At 44.5% G+C, this 23,723-nt stretch overlaps 2 protein-coding genes and 1 long non-coding RNA gene across 3 annotated transcripts in view; 1 reads left to right on the forward strand and 2 right to left on the reverse strand.

The window, feature by feature from the left end:
* The window catches only part of LOC310712566, an 86,805-nt gene that overhangs the window by 32,297 nt on the left and 30,785 nt on the right, over window positions 1–23,723 (forward strand). The gene's annotated exons all lie outside the window — the stretch shown is intronic.
* On the reverse strand, window positions 1,589–8,608 carry LOC310712521 (phospholipase A2 inhibitor gamma subunit B-like). Its single transcript, XM_083515670.1, has 6 exons — window positions 8,222–8,608; window positions 6,540–6,640; window positions 5,789–5,905; window positions 5,446–5,598; window positions 3,465–3,605; window positions 1,589–2,725 (listed from the first exon to the last, which is right to left on the reverse strand). Exons 2-6 carry the CDS (start codon window positions 6,586–6,588, stop codon window positions 2,577–2,579), a joined length of 609 nt encoding a protein of 202 aa, XP_083371796.1. The 5' UTR covers window positions 6,589–6,640; window positions 8,222–8,608; the 3' UTR covers window positions 1,589–2,576.
* On the reverse strand, window positions 15,414–22,233 carry LOC310712497 (phospholipase A2 inhibitor NAI-like). The gene is made up of 5 exons (XM_083515624.1): window positions 21,971–22,233; window positions 21,396–21,512; window positions 18,909–19,058; window positions 17,675–17,818; window positions 15,414–15,895 (listed from the first exon to the last, which is right to left on the reverse strand). Exons 1-5 carry the CDS (start codon window positions 22,017–22,019, stop codon window positions 15,678–15,680), a joined length of 678 nt encoding a protein of 225 aa, XP_083371750.1. The 5' UTR covers window positions 22,020–22,233; the 3' UTR covers window positions 15,414–15,677.

Consider the following 23,723-nt stretch of genomic DNA (forward strand, 5'->3'; position numbering starts at 1 on the left):
TATGATTCTGTGTTCATGGAAATAGTTGGCTTGGTGGGTTCATTCATTGCTCTTTTTCAAAATCTGTCTCTTGGGAGCAGGATATTAAAAAGAATGCTGGACTAGTTTGAAACCTCCCACCCCACCTTTTCCAATCCATTTCTGATGATCAAAAAGCAATACAGTGGTACCTCAGGTTACGAACTTAATTCATTCTGGAGGTCCATTCTTAACCTGAAACTGTTCTTAACCTGAGGTACCACTTTAGCTAATGGGGCCTCCCGCTGCTGCCGCACGATTTCTGTTCCCACCCTGAAGCAAAGTTCTTAACCCGAGGTACTATTTCTGGGTTAGCAGAGTCTGTAACCTGAAGCATCTGTAACCTGAAGCACCTGTAACCTGAGGTACCACTGTAGCCTGCATTCATTACTGTATTTTCATCATGCCACCCACATCTTTCCCCCCAGTTAGCATTTGTTTGTGCCAGGTTTTAGAGTTAGCGTGTTAAGTAGATTGTTATAACAATGTAAGATGAGCCTGCTAGGATCAGGCAAAAGGCTCATTTTGTCTAGAACCCTGCTCTCACAGTGGCCAACCAGATTCCTGTGGAAAACTTGCAAGGACAGCCTGAGTGCAACAGCACTCTTTGCTCCTGCAGTTTTCAGCAACTGGTATTCAGAGGCATACCGTTCTGGCAGTGTGCGCAGCCATTGTGACTTGAAGCCACTGAGAGCCTTATTGCCCATTAATTCATCTGATCCTTCCAAAGTCCTCTAAGTTGGTGCTACATCTTGTGGGAGCAAATTCCATAGTGTAAATAAGTGCCATGGGAAGAAGGACTTTATTTTGTCTGCCTTGCATCTGCCGACATTCAGCTTTATTTGATGACCTATTCCGAGTAAATGGGGTCTACTCTGAGTAAAGCATGGTTTAAAGCCATCTTCTCTATCCACATTCTCCACATCCCTGAATAATTGTACACACCTCTGTTGCTCTAAGTAATCCCCACAGGGGTGTAGGTCATTCCTTTGGTCTCCACTTTTTTTATTTACCTTTTGCTTCCTCTTCGTAATCAGTTTTGAAGAGTCCCAGCACAAAAGGCTTCCAATGCCTATCTGTCTGCAGTTTGGCAGTTTTCTTTCATGTCAGCAATGTTCACCTGCCGGGAACTTTGTTCTCCAGCAGAGCAGAGCAAACCTCTTCAAAATATCTTCCTGCCATTAGCACCAGGCAGTTGGTTCTGGGAGCTGCCATTTAAATTTCCCATAATGCCTCTGTGGTGTCATATCTTAGCCCAGGGACTTGTGGGAAATTTAAACGGCCTCCCTGAGCCTTTTGACACTGATTGGAGTGCTGCTGTTGTCACACATGCCCACCACTGCCAGTTAGCCCACCTTGGAGACCCTTTGATATACAATGGAAGCCTCTATCTCAAAGGTGGTTAACCACCAGCTCTCCGGATGTTGCTTATCATTGGCCGGATCATACCTGATCAAAGACACTTTGCACATGGTTAAGGACATTTGGCACACGCATACATTTTGTTACTCTTGAGAAAGTACATCTTGCGTATGTTCAGATGCACATTTTATAATCAAAAGTGGCCCTCCCCAATCCACCAGTATTTTGTTGCAGAGAATTTGCACTGAAAATATTTCCCTCTTAAGTTGGGACATTGCCTTCCATAAATTATTATTAAGTCTCATGGCTACCTTTGATTTGTTGGATCAATCCATCAACCTCTGATGGATGATTTAGAAGGATTGGGTCCAGCATCACTTTCGCTGTGTGTGTGTGTGTGTGTGTCAGTATCCATACCCAGCAGGGTTACATCTCAACGTAGCTCCTTCCTTGGAAGCATCTTTGGGGTTGAAGGTACATAAAGTAGGCAATAAACACTCATGGATGCCTTAAAGATTCAGTCAAGTGTAGAGGTTTACTTGACAGGCATAAAAGCATATTGGTAGCAAAGATATACAGACATTCACCACTGTCGAGGCAGGTTTAGAATCCAAGAAGAGTCCAAGACACTCACTCTGCTTCTCTCATCACAAGGCATAAGCAAAAGACTCACAACAAGTTACAACAAGTTACACAAAACTGTTGTTATCAGTGCTTCTGGTCACATTGCTCATGTCCAAAGAAAAAGCTCCCACAGAAAATGTCATGGCATAGACAAAACAATCTCAGCATTCTGCTGCTTCTTGAAACTTCTGAATTCTCTGTTTCTGGAACAAATGAATCTCGCACACACAGAGAGAATATCCAGTGTGATTCCCTGTTGATCTGGTCATCTACCCACTTGATTTTTAAAGTCAAGGAAGAGTTTAAACTGCCATACACAAAATATCTCCCTCTCTATTATATTGGTGGGTTCATTCTAAAGGAGCATATGCTGCCTCAAGTGATGGACACAAGTATTGCACTGCAAGGATTTATTTATAATCAAGTTCTTCAGTTATTTATTTTTTGATTTGATATGATTTTGGGAGAAGCTAATCAACTAATCAATAAGAAAGCATGCGAAGAAGGGCAAGCCATTTAGACAAGAAAGATGTGGTGCGGCAATGACATTCTGCGATGTAAGAGTCAGCTGGTTAACGAGCTTTGGTGGAAACAGCTGCACTGCACTCAGCCTTAGCCCGATCCATACTGATTCCTGCAAACGTTCTTGGCCCCAATTTGAGCATGGTACAGAAAGCCTCATTAGCGCATCCCTTTAAGGAAACATCCATGGTCTGAACCACTGCAAGAAATGGCCAACATGTTGGTCAGTATCAAGCCTGCAATGAACAACACTCTCTGTCCACTATAGTTGCCACCACCCTTTTAAAATGAAATTTTGGAGAAAATGTGGATTAGCAAAGGATGGGTCACAGTCAATTTCTGGTTCATGTTATCATCTCATGTATTCATAAGCTTTTTTTCCTGTTTCTGTGTCATTCTGCAGATCTTTTTCAATGCATTAAAATTCAAAAAAAAATCTGTATGAATTTTACAGATACTTTACAGGTACTTTTTTTTTAAAAAAAGCTGAGGATTCTATGCAAAATTTGGAGAAGCATGAAAACTGGAGAATAGCTGCTTTAACCCACATGTTAGTCTAAAAAAGGTAAAGGTAAAGGACCCTTGACAGTTAAGTCTAGTCTCAAACGACTCTGGGGTTGCGGCGCTCATCTCACTTTGCTGGCCGGGGGAGCCGACGGTTATCCACAGACAGTTTTTCTGGGTCATGTGGCCAGCATGACTAAACCGCTTCTGGTGAAACCAGAGCAGTGCATGGAAATGCTGTTTACCTTCCTGCCAGAGCGGCACCTATTTATCTACTTGCACTTTGACGTGCTTTCGAACTGCTGGGTTAGCAGCCTACCTAAACCAGGTGGTTATGGAGTTGCCATGGGGATCACTCTGGTTACCCCACTCTTCAGCACATTTGAAGATCAGGATGATAGAAAGACAATTTTGAAAACACTGAATCTCTCTACCTGTGACGTTCCCAGCAATGTTGATGCACTTGGTCTCTTCTCCATTGCAGGCAACAGGCTTTGCATTGCACTTGGTGGAAAACATCCCAACACAGCCAGGACACTGGAGACCATTGGGTTTGGTGTCTGGTGGTGGCAGCACTATGGAGAGAAATGGAAGGTCAGCCATCAGGTGTCTTTTACCAATGCCTGGTCTCAACTCTGAAACAATAGGGGGCTGAGGAAGAAGCAAGTTTTTTCACTATCCTCAGCTCTTTTGATGAAAAATAAGGTCGGAAGGAATTAAATACTAAATATTAATGTTCTGAATTTGTATGCTGAAAGATTCAGGACATATAAAATGAAGCATTAAAAAGGTAAAAGAGGTAAAGCACCCCTGGATGGTTAAGTCCAGTCAAAGGTGACTATGGGGTTGCGGCGCTCATCTCGCTTTCAGGCCTAGGGGAGCTGGCGTTTGTCCACAGATAGCTTTCTGGGTCATGTGGCCAGCATGACTAAACTGCTTGTGGCACAACAGAACACTATGATGGAAACCAAAGTGCATGGAAACACTGTTTACCTTCCCACCACAGTGATACCTATTTATCTACTTGCACTGGCGTGTTCTCGAACTGGTAGGTTGGCAGAAGCTGGGACAGAGCAACGGGAGCTCACCCTGTTGCAGGGAATCAAACCGCTGACCTTCTGAGCTGCAAGCCCAAGATGCTCAGTGGTTTAGACCACAGTGCCACCCGCTGCCACAGGAGACAGTCATGGCCATCAACCTGGATGGTTTAAAAAGAGGATTGGATAAATTCATAAACCACAAGGCTTTTGTGGCCAGTAGCTATGATGCCTATGTTCTATCTCCATCCTCAGAGCTTCTGAATACCATTTGCTGGAAACCACAGGAGGGGATAGTGCTCTCGTGTTCAGGTCTTTGGGGGTTCTCACAAGCATCTAGCTGGTGTTTGTAAGCAAGCTGGACTAGATGGGCCATTTTCATGATCCAGCGGACTCTTTTTATGTTCTTAAGATTGTATGGACTAAAGCTCCCTCCCCACTGAGAAGTGACAACAAACAAGCACAGAGTTACAGCCAGGGTGGAGAACCTCGGGTCCTTCCGGTGTTGCTGGACTACAACTCCTAACATCTCTGACCATTAACCATGCCCACTGAGGCTGATGAGAGTTGAAGTCCAACTTCAACTGCAGAGGCACAGTTTCTCCATCCCTGGGGTCAGGGGGCAGAGCATTCACATCAGAGGGTATTGGCAAATTAGAAATCTGTCTCAGTGTGATGCCCCAGTCTATTAAATTTAACTCCACTGGGCAATTTTATTTTAATTCCACTAGGAAGCTGAATTCCTGTTTTGCCAGTCAGTTCTCGGTTCAGTGAAAGGAGGCTTACTGTGGCTGCTGAGTTCTTAAAGACGGCTCCAAGGGTGTAAGGCTTATAAGCAGAAGTGGCTGCAGTGGGAGAGTGTTGATGTGGAGCCATCATCCCCATACTGTTGTTGCTGATGCTTACTAGTACTGTGCAGGGCTGGTGGGTCAGGGCTGTGGTGAGGTGGGTCTGTGCAGGTATACTAGAAGAACAAGCCCATGCTCCCCCATCAGGACACCTGCCATCTTGGTAAGTGGCAGCAATGTTGGTGTCAGTAAGGTTCTACATTGGCTGCTCCTACATAATAGGCTAAGCCCATTATTTGTCCTGGGAATCTAGGGTCCCATCTGCACTATACATTTAAAGCAGTATCATAACACTTGAAACAGTCATGGCTTCCCCCAAAGAGTCCTGGGAACTGTAGTTTCTAATCGTGCTGAGAGTTGCCAGGCAACTTCTGTACTCCCCTCACAGAGCTACAGCTCTCAGATTTCCCTAAGAAGAGGAACAGACTGTTAAACCACTCTGGGAATTGTAGCTATGTTGGAGAACTAGGGGTCACAATTAGAGGGCAGCCATGCAAGTTTCTAGATCTTATAGACAAGACAGTACATACCAGGAAGTGAGACTGTTCCACTTTGATTCTCCTTGTAGCAGACGATATTTGATCTCACTTGCATTCCACTCCCAAGATTTATCTCTTCAGCACCAATTTTGCAGAAGCTGGATGAGCCACAGTCCTTAGCAACAAATGTGATTGTTGTGGGAGCTGCACAGGTGATTGAGAAGGGAAAGGTTGAGTCAAGAATAGGGCACCCCCCTCCTGATAATGTTGAAGTAATTTCTACACAGACATAGTTTTTGCTTCATCCGCATCCACCCAATGAATATTCAGCATATGAAAATTTCAGCACAGCACCTATGTGATATCTCAGCCCAAGACTCTCAAGAATACCTACGTTGTGAATACTCCATCAGACTGATAATGCAGGTATCTTGACCAGCACCACAAGTCTTCATTTTACCAGTACAGTTGCTGCCTCCACCATAGCACACCTCACACTGAAGACAAGTACCTGGAGAAACAAACACTTAGCTGTTTTTACCATTCATAGAATCGTGCCCACAATTTAGATGATTATTTTTGCCATTGTTATGCAACCCACACTTTACAGAGTGTCACAGATAAATGACAAAGGAGGAAGAATCTGGCAAAAGCAAGGGGTAGAAGTGAAGAACACAAGGGAAGGCATGTGTTTTGGCTTTGTTTTAGTCAAATATTTCATGACATAGGTGGATCTGGAATAGGGCACCTCCAGATGATTTGGACTACAACTCCATTCTTGATCAATTACTAAACTGACTAGGGTTGATGAAAGCTGGGGGTCCAGGGTCCAGGAATATCTGGAGACCACTTCATTGCTGCTGTTGGTTGAGAACTTGTAGGTTTGCTATCCATCTCTCTGGTCCCATTCCATGCTCCATCCCACCTGGGAATAACATTCAAAATATTCAGAATGGTGGCTAGTTTCTTGCACAAATTTCTCAGAATGGGTTGAGATGTTAGTTTTATGCCATCAGCAAATCTATTGACTCCAGAAAAAGAAGCATTGGCTTTTGTTGCTTTCTCAGGAGCTACCAACTCTTGAACCCAGAACCCAGAACCCAGAACCCAGAACAGTTCCATAAACTGGTAAGACATCTCCTCACCTGTAGCTAGGAAAGCACCGAGGAGGAAGCAGCCAAGGAGAGACCACATGGTGATTTTTCTGTTACAAAGAGGTGCAAAACACTCCGTCCACCAGAGTTGCCTAGAAGGGAGATCAGAAATAAACAGACCATGCAACCAATTATTTATATATAAACTCTATGTACCATCTTTTTTTTTTTAAAAAAAAAAAAAGTTTAGTTGAAGCATAATGAATTGGAGCTAAAAACTACAGCAGGGGAGCATTACATTGTGCCAGAGAAGGAGAAGTGGTAGCATACCATTATAAATCAAGACACTCACATTTCCTGAACTGGCATGGATGGTGAATGCTGTCCAAAGCTTAAGAAATAAAATCCCACCAGGTTTTTTATGTGATCTTTTCATCCTGTGAAAAGTGCTGCACAGCAGTAACACCTCAGTAGTGACACCCAGATCCATTATTTTTTTTAAAAAAACCAACTTATTAAATCCATGGGAGCATGGGGCAATGGTGGCCCCCTCCTGGTGGTTGGAGCTGCATTTGCTGTGATGTGGCAGAGCAGCCACAATTCAGGAGAAGCTCCAAATTTGCAGCCCATGGAGCTGCTGCCCAGAGATCCCCCTGCACTCTCAGCACTGCCTTGCCTCCTCCCCATGAATTTATTTGTTTCTTTAACTGTTTATAGACTGCACTTTCATAGAGCCAAGGTGGTATGCAGCCTGAAAACCTAATGCTGCAATGAAAAAAAGAAAGAAAGAACACCAAACACATCCGTAAAAGGTGCTTGCAAAGAACCTCACGTTCAGAAGGAGTATCTAAACAGTATGGTTTTCAGCAGACATTTGAAAGTAGACAGAGATGCTGGCAGGGAACTCTGCAGTGAAGGGACTTCACACACACAGAGCCTAGGACTTGTCAATCAGAAGGTTGGTGGTTCGAATCCCTGCGACGGGGTGAGCTCCTGTTGCTCAGACCCTGCTCCTGCCAACCTAGCAGTTTGAAAGCACGTCAAAGTGCAAGTAGATAAATAGGTACCGCTCTGGCGGGAAGGTAAATGGCGTTTCCGTGCACCACTCTAGTTCACCAGAAGCAGCTTAGTCCTGCTGGCCACATGACCCGGAACATGTACGCTGGCTCCCTCGGCCAATAAAGTGAGATGAGTGCCACAACCCCAGAGTCGGCCTAATGGTCAGGGGTCCCTTTACCTTACCTTAAAGGCCAGCTGGCATGTGGGACCACCCAAAGTGGGCCAACAGTAGACCTTAAAGATCAAGGTTTGAACTTAAGGAATCACATAGTCCTTAAGGTACTTTGGGACCAAACTGAGCCAAAGTTTTCTAGGGCTTTGTGATTTAACACAATAACCTTGAACCTGGCCTGGTAGCAAACTGGTAACCCATGCAACCTAACCTACCTCCAAAGGGTTGTTGTGAGGATAAAATGTGGGGGGTGGGGGTGAACCAAGAGTTACTTGGAGAAAAGGAAGGATATAAAAGAAAGGGAGAGACAAAGCTCAGTGGTAGACCGCATGAAAAACACAAAGAGGGCCTCAAGATCAGTCCTCAACATTTCCAGGGAAGACCTCTGCTTGAAAGCCTGGAGAGCTGAAACCAGCCAGTGTAGGCAACACTGAGAGAGATGGGCCAATGGTCTGGCTCAGTATAAGGCCGGTCCCGTTGTTCTTTGGAAGGGTGAGCTTACCTGGGGCTCCAAGCAGCTGCAGCAGAGGCAATCGTTGCCAAAGGTCAACTGCGTAGGCTGAGTGAATGTGCACCATTCCTCAGGCTATTTATAGTAGAGATGCAATGTCATTTTTCCCTCCTCAGTTTCTCCTCCCAGCCATCTATCACCCAGCTGGGACACTCCCTTCCATCTCAACGAAGAAGGAAATAAGAAATAAATTTCTGGGCGGGAACCCGCTGTTCTTTTCAGGAAGAGCACGAGGCGATGCATCAGGAGATAGAAAAACTCCTTGGCGTGCTCTCGTTTTGCTTCACCCGGACAGCTGTGACTTAACTGCAAGGCTTACCTTTGTGCAAAACCCACCTGAAAAATTGTCTGTGTGGTTTGGGCTGCCCTGAAATACTACCTGCATCATCCCAACTCGTCTTCCATTCTAGGCCAATTCTGGGTGACACATATGGACTTTGTGGGGGTCTTTAGAGCAGCTGTCACCAGCCTGCTGGCCTCCAGATGTTTTGGACTACAACTCCCATCACCTCCCTGCTAGCATGACTTTTTCTGTCACAGCACTGAGGCTGTAGAATGCCTTAATGACATCAGAAGAGCCCTGACGGATCAGACCAATGGCCCATGCAGTCCAACATTCTGTATCCCACAGTGGCCAATCAGATGCTTGGGGGACACGCACAAGCAAAGCATGAGCACAGTAGCCCTCTCCTGCTGTTGTTCCCCAACAAAGGGCATTCAGAGAGGCACACTCTCACTGATCCTGAAAGTATATAGCCAGGACTAGCTGCCACTCAATGCCTTGTCCTCCATGTTTTTGTATAATCGCGTTCTAAATCCATCCAACTTGGCAGGCACCTCATTTTGTGGAACCCCATAGTTTTAATGCGGCATTGTGAGAAAAAAAACTACATCCTTTTCTCTGTTTTGAATATTGCAGCATTCAGCTTCACTGGACTATCCCCTGTCCTAGTACTAGTAGCAGATAGGTAGCCGTGTTGGTCTGCCATAGTCAAAATAAAAAATTCCTTCCAGTAGCACCTTAAAGACCAACTAAGTTAGTTCTTGGTATGAGCTTTCGTGTGCATGCACACTTCTTCAGATACACTGAAATAGAAGTTGCCAGATCCTTCTATATAGTGAGAAGGTGGGGAGGGGTGTTACTCAGAAGGATGGTGGGAATGGGAGATAGGCAGATAGCTGGGAGAGCCTGTTGACGACTCTTAACGACTGTAATAGGTCTTACAGGAAAAGGTAAGGGGTGAGAAGGTGAGAAATGGCTTAGTTATGTATAGTGAGATAAGAATCCAATGTCTTTGTTAAGCCCAGGTCTTTTCATGGTTTTAAGTTTGGTAATGAGTTGTAATTCAGCAGCTTCTCTTTCCAGTCTATTTCTGAAATTCCTTTGTAGTAAAACAGCTACTTTGAGATCTTGTATAGAATGCCCTGGGAGATTGAAGTGTTCTCCTACTGGTTTCTCTGTTCTGTGATTCTTGATGTCAGATTTATGTCCGTTTATTCTTTGGCGTAAGGTTTGGCCTGTTTGTCCAATATAGAGAGCTGAAGGACACTGTTGGCATTTGATGGCATACACAATGTTAGACGATGAGCAATTAAATAGTCCCGAGATGGTATGTGTGATGTTGTTGGGGCCAGTAATGGTGTTGTCCGGGTGTATGTGGCAGCAAAGTTGGCATCTGGGTTTATTGCAGGCTCTGGTGCCAGTGTCTGTGTTAAGTCTGGTTGTAGTATTATTGTGGGTTAGGAGTTGTTTAAGATTGGGTGGCTGTCTGTAGGCAATGAAAGGTCTTCCTCCCAGAGCTTGAGAAAGAGAACTGTCATTGTCCAGGAGAGGTTGTAGATCTCTGATGATGCGTTGTACTGTTTTAACTTGGGAGCTGTATGTGATGACTAGAGGTGTTCTGTTATTTTCTTTTTTGGGTCTGTCTTGCAGCAAGTTCTCTCTGGGTATCAGTCTGGCTCTGTTGATCTGTTGTCTAACTTCATCTGCTGGGTATTTTAGTTCTGAGAAGGTTTGCTGTAGATCCCTTAGGTGAGAGTCTCTGTCTGTAGAATTGGAACAGATGCGGCTGTAACGTAGTGCCTGGCTATATACAATGGACTGTTTGGTATGTTTGGGATGGTAGCTAGAGGCATGTAGATATGTTTGTCGGTCAGTTGGTTTGCGGTATAAGGTGGTGTCTATGCGCCCATCCTGTATTTTTATAGTAGTGTCCAAAAAATGTATTTCTTGCATAGATTGATTCATTGTAAGGTTGATTGTGGGGTGAAAATCATTAAATTTCTGGTGAAAGGTGTCCAGGGTCTGTTGACCATGTGTCCAGATGATAAAAATATCATCAATGTATCGCAGGTACAAGAGAGGTTTGAGTGGGTAGGAGTTCAGGAAACGTTGTTCTAAATCTGCCATGAAGATGTTGGCATACTGTGGGGCCATGCGGGTGCCCATTGCTGTGCCGCTGATCTGAAGAAACAGGTCATCACCGAATTTGAAGTTGTTGTGGGTAAGGACAAATTGGCAGAGTTTGGTGGCAAGGTCCGCTGTGGTTTTATCTGATATGGTGTTCCTTATGGCTTGTAAACCATCGTTGTGTGGGATGTTGGTGTACAGAGACAACTCCTAACCCACAATAATACTACAACCAGACTTAACACAGACACTGGCACCAGAGCCTGCAATAAACCCAGATGCCAACTTTGCTGCCACATACACCCGGACAACACCATTACTGGCCCCAACAACATCACACATACCATCTCGGGACTATTTAATTGCTCATCGTCTAACATTGTGTATGCCATCAAATGCCAACAGTGTCCTTCAGCTCTCTATATTGGACAAACAGGCCAAACCTTACGCCAAAGAATAAACGGACATAAATCTGACATCAAGAATCACAGAACAGAGAAACCAGTAGGAGAACACTTCAATCTCCCAGGGCATTCTATACAAGATCTCAAAGTAGCTGTTTTACTACAAAGGAATTTCAGAAATAGACTGGAAAGAGAAGCTGCTGAATTACAACTCATTACCAAACTTAAAACCATGAAAAGACCTGGGCTTAACAAAGACATTGGATTCTTATCTCACTATACATAACTAAGCCATTTCTCACCTTCTCACCCCTTACCTTTTCCTGTAAGACCTATTACAGTCGTTAAGAGTCGTCAACAGGCTCTCCCAGCTATCTGCCTATCTCCCATTCCCACCATCCTTCTGAGTAACACCCCTCCCCACCTTCTCACTATATAGAAGGATCTGGCAACTTCTATTTCAGTGTATCTGAAGAAGTGTGCATGCACACGAAAGCTCATACCAAGAACTAACTTAGTTGGTCTTTAAGGTGCTACTGGAAGGAATTTTTTATTTTGTCCTAGTACTGTGAGAGATAGATAGATAGAGAGAGAGAGAGAGAGAGAGAGAGAGAGAGAACCTCTTATCCATACCCTCCAACATTACTCTGATGAAAATCAAGACACACTGCACCAAAATATCTTTTGGCTTGCGTGAGTGCACCACACCAAAATGCATGCGTCTTTTGGTGCAGTGCTCAGCCCACTGGAGCCAGCTGATTCATGGCACCAAAATATGCGCTCGTCCTCCTCCCCGAGCTTAGTGGTTGTGCTGGAGGGGGAAAATTGGACATCAAATCAGGATCAAATTTTGGGAAGTCCCAGGAAAATTTAGACACTTGAGGGGTATGCTATCACACACCCATCTTCTCTACCTTTTTTCGCCTCTCTCACTCAATGACAGTCATCAAATGTCCATCCTAGGGGAGTTGCTCCAGCCTTTGAATAATTTTGTGTGCCCTTTTCTGCATTTGTCCAGCTCTAGAATACTCTGAGACGTGGCCACAATATTCTGAGTGTGGCAGTGGCATAGATTTGAATGAAAGCATTTCATTGCTGGCAGTTTCGGTCCTTTTCCTGATGATCCCTAGAGTGGCATTCTTCCTTTTCACAGCTGCCAATTACTGGATCAAAGTCTTCATCAACCTGTCCACCATGACCCAAAAGATCACTGGGACCCAAAAGATCCAAAAAGATCACGGGGACCCAAAAGATCACTGGGAGCCAGTGTGGTGTAGTGGTTAAGAGCGGTAGTCTCGTAATCTGGTGAACCGGGTTCGCGTCTCCGCTCCTCCACATGCAGCTGCTGGGTGACCTTGGGCCAGTCACACTTCTTTGAAGTCTCTCAGCCCCACTCACCTCACAGAGTGTTTGTTGTGGGGGAGGAAGGGAAAGGAGAATGTTAGCTGCTTTGAGACTCCTTAAAGGGAGTGAAAGGCGGGATATCAAATCCAAACTCTTCTTCTTCTTCTTCATCTCCTTCCTGGTCAGTTGCCACCAGCTCACACCTGCTCACCATTCATTTAAAGCACATCCAATGAACATTTAAAACACATGGCTTCCACCAAGGAATCCTGGGAACTGTAGTTGCCCCTTACAGAGCTACAGGTCCCAGTATCCCTCACAAACTGCAGCTCCCAGGATTCTCTGGGAGGTTACGTGCTTTAAATGTGTGTTGGATGCGCAAAAGCAGGGGCTCCGTGAATAAAATATTGGGGGGGCAGGTAAGCCCCATTGCCAAATGGTGGCACATGCACACCATTTGAATGGCAATGCCAATCAACATTGCCCCTCGTCCCCTCGTCCCCTCAGATATATTATGGTGGGTGAAGGGACCTTGGCCCCTAGGAGTTGGCTCATATGCGCATAGGGATGTGCCCATAGTCTGCAAAAATAGGATCACCCTGAGAAGGGCCTGTGACAATGGCTTTAATCGTCCTTTCTGCCCTTCAGTCACATTGTGCCATTAATCTCCCTAAAATGGCTAAAAATATTAACATTGGTATCATAGACCCATAATTAAATTGTACAGCAACAGAGCACTGCAAAGTCAAATACTGAGTTGTGCAACCTGAAACTTGCATAATGCATATTTGCATATGACAAAGTCATCAACCAGGGGAATTTACCAGCAATGAATCATTAAGCAGCCGTTTACCTATTTATTTGTTGTTAAGGCTCTGTTCTTTAATTTATGGTTGGCATCCATTGCAGTGCTGTATACAGTATCCGAAGTATGATTTGTATAAAGGCATTACGGTATTGGCAGTTCATATGACAATATTCACATCTGAGGTTTTTTTTAAAAAAAACCTCTCAAGTGGATACTGTTATAAGAATTTTAAGGCCTCAAGTGTAGAATAAATATTCATAAATGCACACATGTCTAAATATATGAACCATGTGTCTGAAATAGTATGAGAGAGCAATCCTGAAGCCATTTTGACTTTCCCAATGACTTCAAATATTCCTCTACAGTAAGGGAGGCAAATGGGGAAAGACTTCCCAATGTCTTTTTGCTTGCAAATCCTGTCTTAAGGGCATATTTGTGTAGGAATAGAGTGAGCCTGTGACCTGGATTCAGGAACTAAAGTATTAAGCATCACAAAAGAATGGCCAGGCTGCCCTGGTAATGCAGTGAGTGACCATTATCAGGTATTCTGGCAAACAGGGTTTCTGCTGTAGACCACCTCCTTCTGTGATGTATGTATGATGTTTTAGGGGGTGGTCTTGGGCTACAGGGTGGGCAATTTCAAAAGTCTATATAAGGGCTTGCGCACCATTGTTCAGGGTTCTCCTTCCTCCTGCATGTGGTGAGTGGGGACCCTGCTGCAACAGTTCCATGAAGTAAGATCAGGCTTACTAGCCGCTTTGCTTTTCAATATACTCTGGTTGGCCGCTGCTATTTTCTCCTACTGATAGGGAACCCACTTAAGGACTGTGTAAGGGCTCTGGAATACTCCATAAGGCAAAGGGAGCAGTTTTTCTTATAACAATACCATTCAGGCCCAGCAATGTGTTGGTATGCCCAGTAACTTCATCGCCTACCACGGTTATTTCCTGAGAAAGTTATCTGCAAATTGCAGGCACAGCAATTGCCCTGCAATTCCCAGAGTTCCTTGGGAGGTGGTATTGACGGACAAAGCCCTCTGAAAACTGTAGCTCCACACTACCCCCAGCACTCTTAACAAAGCAAAATTCCCAGGATTCTTTGGAGGCAGTCAAGGCTGTTTAAAGTGATATCTGAATCAGGCAAGGGAAGGCTTGTGTTGTACCAAAGCTGAACAGCTCTGGAAGCTGTGCTTAAGCCCTCTTGGCAAGGTGACCCTTCAATTAATTGGACGTTGCTATAGCTATGAGCTCATAGATGTTCCTATAGCCTTGCTATGATACACTAATGGGCTTAGTTTTGATGGTACCCTTGTCTGTGGGAACCGGGATGTTGGGCTCAGAGCCCAGAGGAGGAACTTAGTAATGTTTTGGGTATCTTGGTGTGCACTTTGGGCTGGGTGTGGACTGAAACAGACACAGGGACAAATAAAAAAGGATGCCTTCACCTCGGTGAGGCTCCCCTTTGCTACACACAGCCCAACAACATAAACCCACTGACAGCATGCAAACTGATATGGCTAACTTGACCCAAAAACCCCACCCTCTCACAAACAAAACCCAATGCAATCAAGTGAAGGTCACCCAACCAGGCCTGCCCCCCCCCACTGCCAATGAAAATTATTAAATGGACAGAAAAAGAACCTACCCAACATGACACGGACACAAAACCTCACGCATACATTATGTAAAAGAATAAAAACTGACTACTACCCCCTTCTCTCTCCCCCCATTCTCTCTCCCCACCTATCTTGTTCCCCAACCTTATACCACACACAACATCAAAGGCTCACATCAAATATAAATGATCTGTAAAAAAGACTTTCTGGTCTGAAACTAGAGATGATGTACAGTGGTACCTCGGGTTACAGACGCTTCAGGTTACAGACGCTTCAGGTTACAGACTCCGCTAACCCAGAAATAGTACCTTGGGTTAAGAACTTTGCTTCAGGATGAGAACAGAAATCGCACAGCAGTGGCACAGCAGAAGTGGGAGGCCCCATTAGCTGAAGTGGTGCTTCAGGTTAAGAACAGTTTCAGGTTAAGAACAGACCTCCAGAACGAATTAAGTTCTTAACCTGAGGTACCACTGTATGTACTTCTGTAACCCAAGAAAATCTTTAATAAAAAGAGAAGAGAAGAGAAGAGAAGGGAAGGGAAGGGAAGGGAAGGGAAGGGAAGGGAAGGGAAGAGAAGAGAAGAGAAGAGAAGAGAAGAGAAGAGAAGAGAAGAGAAGAGAAGAGAAGAGAAGAGAAGAGAAGAGAAGGTTGCAAAGCACAGTTGGTGAGGGATGTGACCTGGGGGGGGGGGGGAGTCCCGAGGCTGAAATAGAGAGAGGAGACATTTGGTCCTTGCAAGTGTGCCCCCCCCCATCCCTAGTGTAGGCTGAAGGTTCTGTCTTCTCTGAAAAGCCTACAGTCCTCATAGGTTCCAAGAGCCCCAAGCGAGGGTCACGACAGCCCAGCCTCTGTCCCACGGGGCAAAATCATGGAAGCTGCATCACAGACCAGAGCCCAGCAAGGATTGCAAAAAATAGTCCAAATGATCCTGGAACGATCCCGTGGCCTCCAGAGCTGTTAGCTGGCTTGCAATTGCTTAAGGTGACAACACTGATCCCAGCGAAAGAGCCGGAATGCTCATTCAGTTTCCGACAGGTTGCGGAGTTCGTACAGCCCTTCATGATGGTCGTAACAACTAAGGCTCCTAAAAGAGAGGATTGCAGAAGATCCAAGTCAACAATCAATACCAGGGAAATATATGATGAACTGTGATAACCACCTACCCATCTTCTACAGTATTGACTGAGAGAAGATGGGAGGAGGTAGGGATCTAGGAGATCCATCTTTTCCTGATCTTGTGTGTGGCAGAGAGGGATGAGGCTATCACACTCTGTTTCCACAGTGCTTTGTTGTGGGCTGTGCACTGATCATGCATGCAAATTTATTGCCCAGTCTGCATGATGTCATCAAAGTGCCATCCAAAATCTTTCCCCCTCCACATTAATTCAAGGATTAGAACTTGTTGTGGCCTTGTAAAACAAGCGTACAAATTTGGAGAAGAGGTGAGGCAGGAAATTTCTGAAATAATAGGTGTACTGGTAGTTTTAGCTTTAGATGTCAAATTGTGTTGTTTATCAATTTTTGATGGGTCAAATACAGACTGAATATGTAAACCACTTAAAAAAAAATTATTAGTAGCTGCTCGTTTGGCCATATCACAGGCTGGAAAGAGCCCTTCCATTTTTTTTTTTTTTGTTTTAATGGTTTGTAAAAGTAATGTTTATCATTCTTTCTGAAAAATTGACTCATAAATGAAGAATATCTTTGGGTGTAGCTAAATCTATGGATTTTGCTTCCATTTCATGGCCATTTGTTATGTATATGACAGGATGGCAATTCCTGATGAAATATGGGTTTGTTTGGTATTCATAACAAAACAAAATTCTTTTACATTTTTTGGTAACATGTTGTTTTTGATGTAACATCTTATGGTGTAGTCTCTTGAGAATGTACCTTATTTTATGTGGTAACAGCTCGGAAACCAGCTTTCATTTATTTATTTATTTTTTAAAAAAGAAGTATCTAGCCCTCATAGAAAGAAAGTTATGGAGCAAAAGTGCAGGTGCTCCTCTAAATTTCTGTGAAAGTAGAATGGTGTGTCTATCTTGTATATATATACTCCGGTTCCGCTATCCCCTCACACTACGTTAAAATTCACTTACTGGAATGTAAATAATTATGACTAACCCTTGCTATACACTCTGCAGATTCAGATATCCAAACATCAAGAGTTTGCCCACTTCTTTACATCCTTGCTTGTTTGTGCTTTGTTGGTCAGAAGCAGCCATTTTGGGCAGCAGACATGCAGGGAGGGAGGAAGACTGAATAAATGAGAGAGCAGGAGAGATTGGACAAATCAGTTTTTCCTTTGTCTCTCTCTTGCTGGTTGGCTGCAGCCATTTCAGCAAAAAACCATGGAGAGAGGGGCATGGGAAGATATTGGACAAATCCCCAATTAGAAATGTTCCTATGGGAATGAATGGAAATCATGGGCTCATTATGAGAACACTCTTTAAACAAACAAACAATTTCCAGGATATGTACTGTGTTCAGTAAGCGAGACCTGCATGTAGTCCCTGGTACTGAGAATGCTTGCTGTTTTTATGAGACAGCAACAACGTGTGTGTGTGTGTGTGATCACCATAACAAAGACCAGCAAGACGTAGCTGACTTCCCATGGTAAATAGAAGGTTGTTGGGGATGGTTGTCTTATGCCATGCCTACTCCATGGCAGCCATTTTGTGACTGGCACCCCAGCACTTTCTCAAAATATATGCACTGGTCCAAAAGGGCTGGTGACCTCTGAGGTATGTGGTACCTTTCAGAATGTGGCTGTACTGACTGAAGTAGTGAAAGAATAAAGACCAGTCTGAGTTGCTGAGAGTGTAGATTTGCTTCTTCTTATGCTTATGCGTTCAGCTACCTGCAGTTGTAGTCCCAGACAAGTCAAGGCAATAGTTCTCATCCCCAGAACATTTGACCTCTTCCTCCTCCTCACACTCAAGACTGTGCAGAGCATAGCAGGCTGGGCAAACTTTGCCATTTGGCTTTGTCTTTGCGGGCGTCACTGCATACATTTGGGATGAAAGAAAAACACAGTTTGAGCCCCTGTTTGAGCAGCCAGTTTCTAAGTCCCTCATGTGGGGTGGAGGCGTTCACCAATTATGAGTTCAATTCAGAATATTTGAGGGGGAAAGAGGCCATCTCCAAGACTTTATTCCAGTATTAAATTAATGGGGCCTACTGGCACATGTTGCGGTCTTGTAAAACAAGCGTACAAATTTGGGAAAGAGGTGAGGAATTTAATAATAGGTGTACCAGTTGTTTTTGCTTTAGACCTCAAATTGTGTCATTTATCAATTCAAATACAGCAGGGGTGGTCAGCCTGGTACTCACAAGGGCTAAAGTGTTTGCCAGCATCTCCTATGGTGCCCCAAAAGGACTCTGTAAATATCTCCTCAGAAACCCACAGGCAGGAGAGACGGTTTGGATTTTATGCTTGGTTCCTGTTTGCACTGGCTCAGCATCTCCTACATTGAACATGCTTCCTTAAACATATCCACATTTCATTGGATCCAAGGATCAGACAGCCTCCCTCCCTCCCATCCTTTTCCCTCTCAATGGGGCAGTAGGGGCATGTCTGTCCCATTTTGTGGTCCGTTACTTTCTCTGCTTCCTTTGTGGCTGACATTTTGTGTCATACCATGCCTCCTCCAAGGAGGCCATTTTGTGCCAGTCCACATCCCCATGGTAGCCATTTATGGCTGTCACTCATGTCCCTTTTCCCAAGTCCCGATTATGCTCACTGCCCCCAAAAAAGATGGACAATTCTTACAATAGATATAGAGGGAGCTTGTTCTTCTCTAATAAAAAATACAATTCCCAGGGGGCAAAGAAGAAAGATTTTTTAAAACTAATTGTATAGGATTGGGAGGGCTCCTTGTGCGTTAGGGATTCCCCTGCTGTTTTTGAATGGACTGCAAATAAATAAATGAAGTACACCAAATGTGAGCTCATTAAACTGGAGTGTGGTGTGAGTCAAGGAGCAGAGGAATATGACAGATTTAGGGTTCGGCTGTTTGCTGTTTTTAAAGAAAGCTAATTAAACGTAGTAAGATAAAGAGAGGAAAGGAAAGAGGAGAACAGCAGCAACATACAGGTGGGGGTCATCGTCCTGCACTCGTCCCCCACACAGCAGAAAACTTGGGTCACTACTCTTCCTGTCTGGCCCATATTGATGACGGTGACGCCATTGTTGCAGGCGCTGGATGGCACACAACTCTTCACGATGGCCTTCAACTTTGCTCCTGTAAGCATCAAAAGGGAAACAGGATGTCTGAAAAAGGACCATGATGGTATTGATCCTACTTCTCAGCATCCTTAGTAAGTGTCATGTCACTTCATGTGAATTGGATCATTGGTCCATCAAGCCCAGTTCTCGCTATTGTGGCCTTCTGCAACCTGGGGTGCTGCAGATGTTTCTGAACTGCAGCTGCCACCCTCCCTTGGCCATACTGCCTGGGACTGATGGAAGCTGAGAAGTACTGTGGAGAAGTACTGTGGAGTACTGCTGCCCACTAACTTCAGTGGATTTTAATCCAGTGTTACTCCTACTGAGAGTAGACTTATTGAAATGAATGGACATGACTAATTTAGGTCCATTAATTTTAGCAAGACACACAATCTAATGGGTCCACTTCGAATGAACATCACTGGATAAAGCCCACTTTACACTTTTGGTGCAACCTTACAATATTGTTTCATAGCTCTGGGAGCGGCTGCCGAGACCATATAACACCAGTCTTAAAAGACTTACATTGGCTCCCAGTACGTTTCCGAGCACAATTCAAAGTGTTGGTGCTGACCTTTAAAGCCCTAAACGGCCTCGGTCCAGTATATCTGAAGGAGTGTCTCCACCTCCATCGTTCTGCCCAGACACTGAGGTCCAGTGCTGAGGGCCTTCTGGCGGTTCCCTCACTGTGAGAAGCCAAGTTACAGGGAACCAGGCAGAGGGCCTTCTTGGTAGTGGCGCCCTCCCTGTGGAACGCCCTCCCACCAGATGTCAAAGAGAACAACAATTACCAGACTTTTAGAAGACATCTGAAGGCAGCCCTGTTTAGGGAAGCTTTTAATGTTTGATGTATTACAGTATTTTAATATTTTTTTGGAAGCCGCCCAGAGTGGCTGGGGAAGCCCAGGCAGATGGCTGGGGTATAAATAATAAATTGTTGTTGTTGTTGTTGTTGTCAGAAACCAAAACTAACTAGATTTGTCCCTCTACTTATACCATGGTGAATGTCTCGGTCTCCATGCTGTCTAGGCTACAATTACTGCTAATGTCTCTCAAGTTGGGGAAACGACTTTTCTTTCCATGTTTCATGCTTAGCAGAAGCCTTTGTATTCTGAAATGCAGGGAGCTATAAGGAAATCCTGTGCTAACAGGGGCATCAAGGACACATAACCCTACTCATAATTAAACCAAAGCAATTGCCCCAATTGGCTTAGACTCCTACTCTGTGGAGTTAGTGTGAAGAATGAAACCAGTCCATCCTATGCAAGAGGAAACTGGGAGAAGATTCTGGATTCATTCTCCTTTGGGGGGCACTTAGTGCCATGGAATCATATTACTCTAGAGTTGGAAGGGACTTCCAAGGGCTATCTAGTCCAAGCCCTTACATTACAGGAATCTCAGCTAAAGAGTCCCTGACAGATGATCATCCAACCTCTGTTTAAAAACTTCCAGTGGATGAGAGACCAGCACCTTCTGGGGTAGCCCATTCCACTGTCAAACAGCTGTTACCATGAGAAGGTTGTTCCTAATGTTTAGTCTGAGTCTCCTTCCTAGCCATTATGATGATGATGATGATGATGATGATGATGATGATTATGCCCTATACCTGGAGGTCTCAGGGCGGTTCACAGAAAATTTCTTTTAAAACAACAACCCGCAATGTAGTGGTACCTTGGTTCTTGAACCTAATCCATTCCAGAAGGCCTGGTTAAAAAGGAATGCTTTTGCCTGGAGCCTAAAGGTGTGTAATGAAGGCACCAGGCAAACTTCCCTGGGAGAACATTCCACAGATGGGGAGCCACTGCAGAAAAGGCCCATTCTCACGTTGACACCTGTGATGGTTTGTGTATGCTCTTCACAATAAGCACCCTCTGCTCACTCAGAGAGATATTTATAGTTCTTTCTTTTACATATGTACTAGCAGCACAGTACAATCATGAATCCGAATCGTCCGGTTCAGATTCGGGGAGTGGTCTTCTCCTGCTTTTCCTCCAACAGAAAAAGCAGGGGAGCTTCATGGGATGTCTCTGATCCCTGCGCTTTAACCCTCTCCTTTACTGTGCCAAAGGCACAGGCATAGGCTCTCTGTCTGTTCCTGAACTCCCTGTGCGGTGCTGGGGCTCTGCTTCAGCATCGGAGAGCCTTCCCACCTCCTGGCTCTCTCCTTCTGACTGTTCCCGCTCTGACTCTTCTCCTCCCCCCAACTCAAAGGCGTTCCTTGGCAGTCCCATGACAACACCCTCCAGACCTCTCAAGGAGGAGCCACACGAAGGAGGACCTCAGAAGATGACCTCAGGGACTGGGTAGGTTTGTATGGAAAGAGGCAGTCCTTGAGCTTTTGCCATGGACTTACCCATTGTAGTCTCTGACAGCATAACGGCACATCTGTCGAAAGCAGGGGGGCATCTGCTCGTAGGCCCACTGCAAGAGTGCCCAAGGCCCTCACAAATCTCACACTCCAGAGAGGCCCCTAAAAACAGGGTAAAGAAAAAGTATCACCTGGGTGTGTTAGACATGGCATGTGGATTGCTATACAGTGTACAGCTCAACTATTTGTGTGTGCAGAGAGAGATTGTGCACTCAATGAATATAATGTACGAACAACTCTTCATGTGACACAGTGCCAATACTATCCCTATGGCTATACACTGGCACAGATACTAATCATTCAGATCTCAAATATCTCAGACTGCAAAAAAAATGGCAGGCATGTAAGCACATTTTAAGTGTGCACTTCCCCCAAATAACTCTCAGAACTGTAGTTTCCCCATCACAGAACTACATTTCCCAGCACCCTCTAAATGTATGATGTGTACACAGCCTATTTCTATTTCTATGGACCTTTCTTAAGAGATGTAGCAATTAATTTATTCTTGGAAGGCTTGTAAACCCATTAGCCTCAATGGTTTCTTAGCATTATCTACTCACCTGTAGTGATGAAAACTGAAAGGAGGAAGATAGACAGTGGGGTCTCCATGATTCTAGAGGTCTCCTGGCCTGGGACCGGCAATTTCTAGAGGAGTAGCCACGGGGGTTTCCTATAACAAAAATGAGGCTTATGACACCTAAAAAAAAAAAGTTTATTAGGGCAGAAGCTTTTGTGGGCTACAGACCATGTCTTTCAAAGCACAAAGTGCTCTTCTGAATCTAGCGAAGCCACTGGCTCTGTGTAACTCAGCTGAGGGTGTTCTACAAAGTTGAGCAAACAGTTCTCAGAAAGGGCAAGGACACTTTAAAAAAATAATAATCCTATTCTCTGTCCTGCTGCCAAAGTTGAAAGTCAACTGAGAAATCTATACCAATGTTTCTCTATTTTCGTGCAATGCAATCCACATTTTGAGCATTGCCAGACACCTGAGGGTCACTTCCAAGTGAATGTGAGAAATATGCAACAACAACCAGGGGTGCCAATTTGAATAAAATGGGGGGGCAGGTAAGCCCCACCCCACATAATTGATCACATCACACACACACACACACACACACACACACACACACACACACACACACCATTTCAATGGCAACATCCATTAACCTGGGGTGTGTGGGCCCCTCAAATATTTTATTGAGAGGTGAAGACCCCCCCCAGCCCCTAGGAGTTGGCTCCTATGACTACTATCACTGCAGCCAGCTTTTGGACAAACCCAGTTTTGTGAATTTTTGCTATATTTCAGTCCAGACTTTTTAAGAACCATTCCCTGCCCTCCCTGCTCTCCATGAGAACATCTGAGACTCGACGCCTTACTGCTGGATGTGAATAGCTCCCATGAGCTCCCAGAAGTCCTTGCTTTTCAACCATGTCACAGTGATGGTGGGCCACGTCACGTCAGCCAACATTGATTAAAATTATTATTATTAAGAGAGAGAGAGAGAAGTGATCAACAATACGCTTTTAACTACAGCTTGTCACTCTGTTCCGCAACTGTTGATTTTCACATTAGATTTGAGCTTTTATGGGCCGTAAAAGCCCAGAAAACCAGTGGAATGTAGTTTGCTAGGTTGATTCCAGAAAAAAAATGAATTCATTTAATTCAGAAAATTGTGGGAGTAGTTTTTTTAATAAATGGAGGTACTATATCAGCATAGCATTCCTTTCTGATGTTTTGATGGGGGGACAGAAATATGCATGTGTGGATAGAGTGAAAGAAGCAATGTCGTTCAATGATGTTCGTTGTTGCACCATAGGATGCCCATTGGTGGGAATTAAATTCAGGACGAAATGCCACAGTTCCATAAAGCAAAAAGTGCTCCAGTGCTGAGAAGAGCATTATTGAATGAGACAGGAACACTAGCCCCATAATCAGGAAAACTAATGCAATATTCTTCACATGTGAATGCACTGAATGCTATCTTGCAGAAGAACTGGGCAGTTGGGGGGTGGGGGAGGGGAGGGCCAAGTTATCCGAAAACCAGAAATGCAGTTCCATCCCCCCTGGTCCTCATAGAATAGATTCTTCCATGTCCTTTGCACTTTGCCCAGGTTTGTATACAGGGAAAATAAATATTAACTGATGAGCAGCAGTGCAGGCCAAATATGCAGGACTAGGGAAAGATTTCCACATTTAAACCTCACTGCTTAAATTGCACAATTATCATAGAATCATGGAGTTCTAAATCGCAGAGTCGGAAGGGACCCAGGAATCATCTAGTCCAAACCCCGGCAATGCAGGAATCTCACAAA

The sequence above is a fragment of the Podarcis liolepis genome (assembly GCF_965112155.1).
Source record: "Podarcis liolepis genome assembly, chromosome: 7".
Lineage (NCBI taxonomy): Eukaryota > Metazoa > Chordata > Lepidosauria > Squamata > Lacertidae > Podarcis > Podarcis liolepis.